At 46.3% G+C, this 1,893-nt stretch overlaps 1 protein-coding gene across 1 annotated transcript; it reads left to right on the top strand.

The window, feature by feature from the left end:
• Positions 1–261: 261 nt before the first annotated feature.
• Positions 262–1,191, top strand: LOC108802492 (histidine-rich glycoprotein). Its single transcript, XM_018574353.1, has one exon. It carries the CDS (start codon positions 262–264, stop codon positions 1,189–1,191), a length of 930 nt encoding a protein of 309 aa, XP_018429855.1.
• Positions 1,192–1,893: the final 702 nt, after the last annotated feature.

The following is a 1,893-nucleotide window of genomic DNA, read 5'->3' as shown; positions in this document are numbered from 1 at the left end:
AGCTCTGCAAGAAAGAACTAGCGTGATTGGCTCTATGTTGGGGGGGCACCTCTGTCAGTTTCCAAGGTTGTCTGTGACTCCATTATGGAGATATCTCCACACTGTTTTACTCTGTGACAACAGGACAAGTTATGAGCGGAACTGTGAAGCAGACACTTGTGCAGTTATCTTGTCTATAGTTTTTTGGACCAAGAGGGTTGGATATGGTGTGGCTGTTATCTGTTAGAGAGGAGAGTCCTTGATGACCATCACAAGCTCAGCATGCACCATAGTCAAGACCATCACAACCTCAACACACACCATTGTCCACCAGACCATCACAACCTCAACATGCACCATTGTCCACTAGATCATCACAACTTCAACATGCACCATTGTCTACCAGACCATCACAACCTCAACATACACCATTGTCCACTCGACCATCACAACCTCAACATGCACCATTGTCCACTAGATCATCACAACTTCAATATGCACCATTGTCTACCAGACCATCACGACCTCAACATGCACCATTGTCCACTAGACCATCACAACCTCAACATGCACCATTGTCCACTAGATCATCACAACTTCAACATGCACCATTGTCTACCAGACCATCACAACCTCAACATACACCATTGTCCACTCGACCATCACAACCTCAACATGCACCATTGTCCACTAGACCATCACAACCTCAACATGCACCATTGTCCACTAGACCATCACAACTTCAACATGCACCATTGTCTACCAGACCATCACAACCTCAACATACACCATTGTCCGCTAGACCATCACAACCTCAACATGCACCATTGTCCACCAGATCATCACAACTTCAACATGCACCATTGTCTACCAGACCATCACAACCTCAACATACACCATTGTCCACTCGACCATCACAACTTCAACATGCACCATTGTCTACCAGACCATCACAACCTCAACATGCACCATTGTCCACTAGACCATCACAACTTCAACATGCACCATTGTCTACCAGACCATCACAACTTCAACATGCACCATTGTCTACCAGACCATCACAACCTCAACATGCACCATTGTCCACTAGACCATCACAACTTCAACATGCACCATTGTCTACCAGACCATCAGAACCTCAACATGCACCATTGCCCACCAGACCATCAGATCCTCAACACAGACCATTGTCCACCATGTGGTCCTCTTTAGCTCTGACATGAGGCACTCTTTATCAGATGAGTATCCGCTTTTGAACAGTCAAGTAGGACAATCAAATACATGTAAGCGGAGAACCTCTTTAAATCTGCAGACCATTCCTCATCTCCTGACTGTGGTTTTTATCCAGACTTGTCCAGTCTCCTCTTCTCGCCCACTCACCCTATTTACGCCTCTCAGTGGGAGCTGAACAGCTGTGAGGGGTAACATTCCTTTCGATGACAGACCAGCGATGGATTGTGTTCCTGCTTCCAGAATTTCAGGAGGTAATCCCACTGACATAACGCAGAGCCGCGCAACGCCTACAAATTTTTCATAAACGTTCCGGGAAGAAATTTCTGGGCCCAGAGGTCTTTTATTTTATTGATGGCTATGAGAAACTTTTTTCTAAGTGTATTAATGACACCACTGCAGGCAAACATATGTAGGGACCGTCTCAGAGGCGCGCAGGCTGCCTTCTCCGCTTCACATAAGCCACACTCCACTGTGTTTTTTGAGCTGAACCGCAACAAGCTTTATTGGTACCCGATTAGGTCCGACAGACATTCTCTCCATCATGAAACGTGACTCCTCTCCCTTCACTAAAGGGATCCCCTTTGTGTTGCAGCAAACTCCATTTTGTTCTCCAAGTGGGAGCATTGATGGGGGAATTTGATTGGCTCCTGCAGTTATTCAAAGAGGAACTACACTCACCTC

The sequence above is a fragment of the Nanorana parkeri genome, unplaced genomic scaffold (assembly GCF_000935625.1).
Source record: "Nanorana parkeri isolate BGI_ZX_2015 unplaced genomic scaffold, ASM93562v1 scaffold2896, whole genome shotgun sequence".
In the NCBI taxonomy this organism is placed as follows: Eukaryota; Metazoa; Chordata; class Amphibia; order Anura; family Dicroglossidae; genus Nanorana; species Nanorana parkeri.
Note: the sequence above shows the minus strand (reverse complement) of the source record. Positions and strands in the feature narration are given on the sequence as shown.

Coding starts and splice junctions, on each gene's coding strand:
- LOC108802492 (XM_018574353.1), top strand. CDS start 262: ATGCACCATAGTCAAGACCATCACAACCTCAACACACACCATTGTCCA.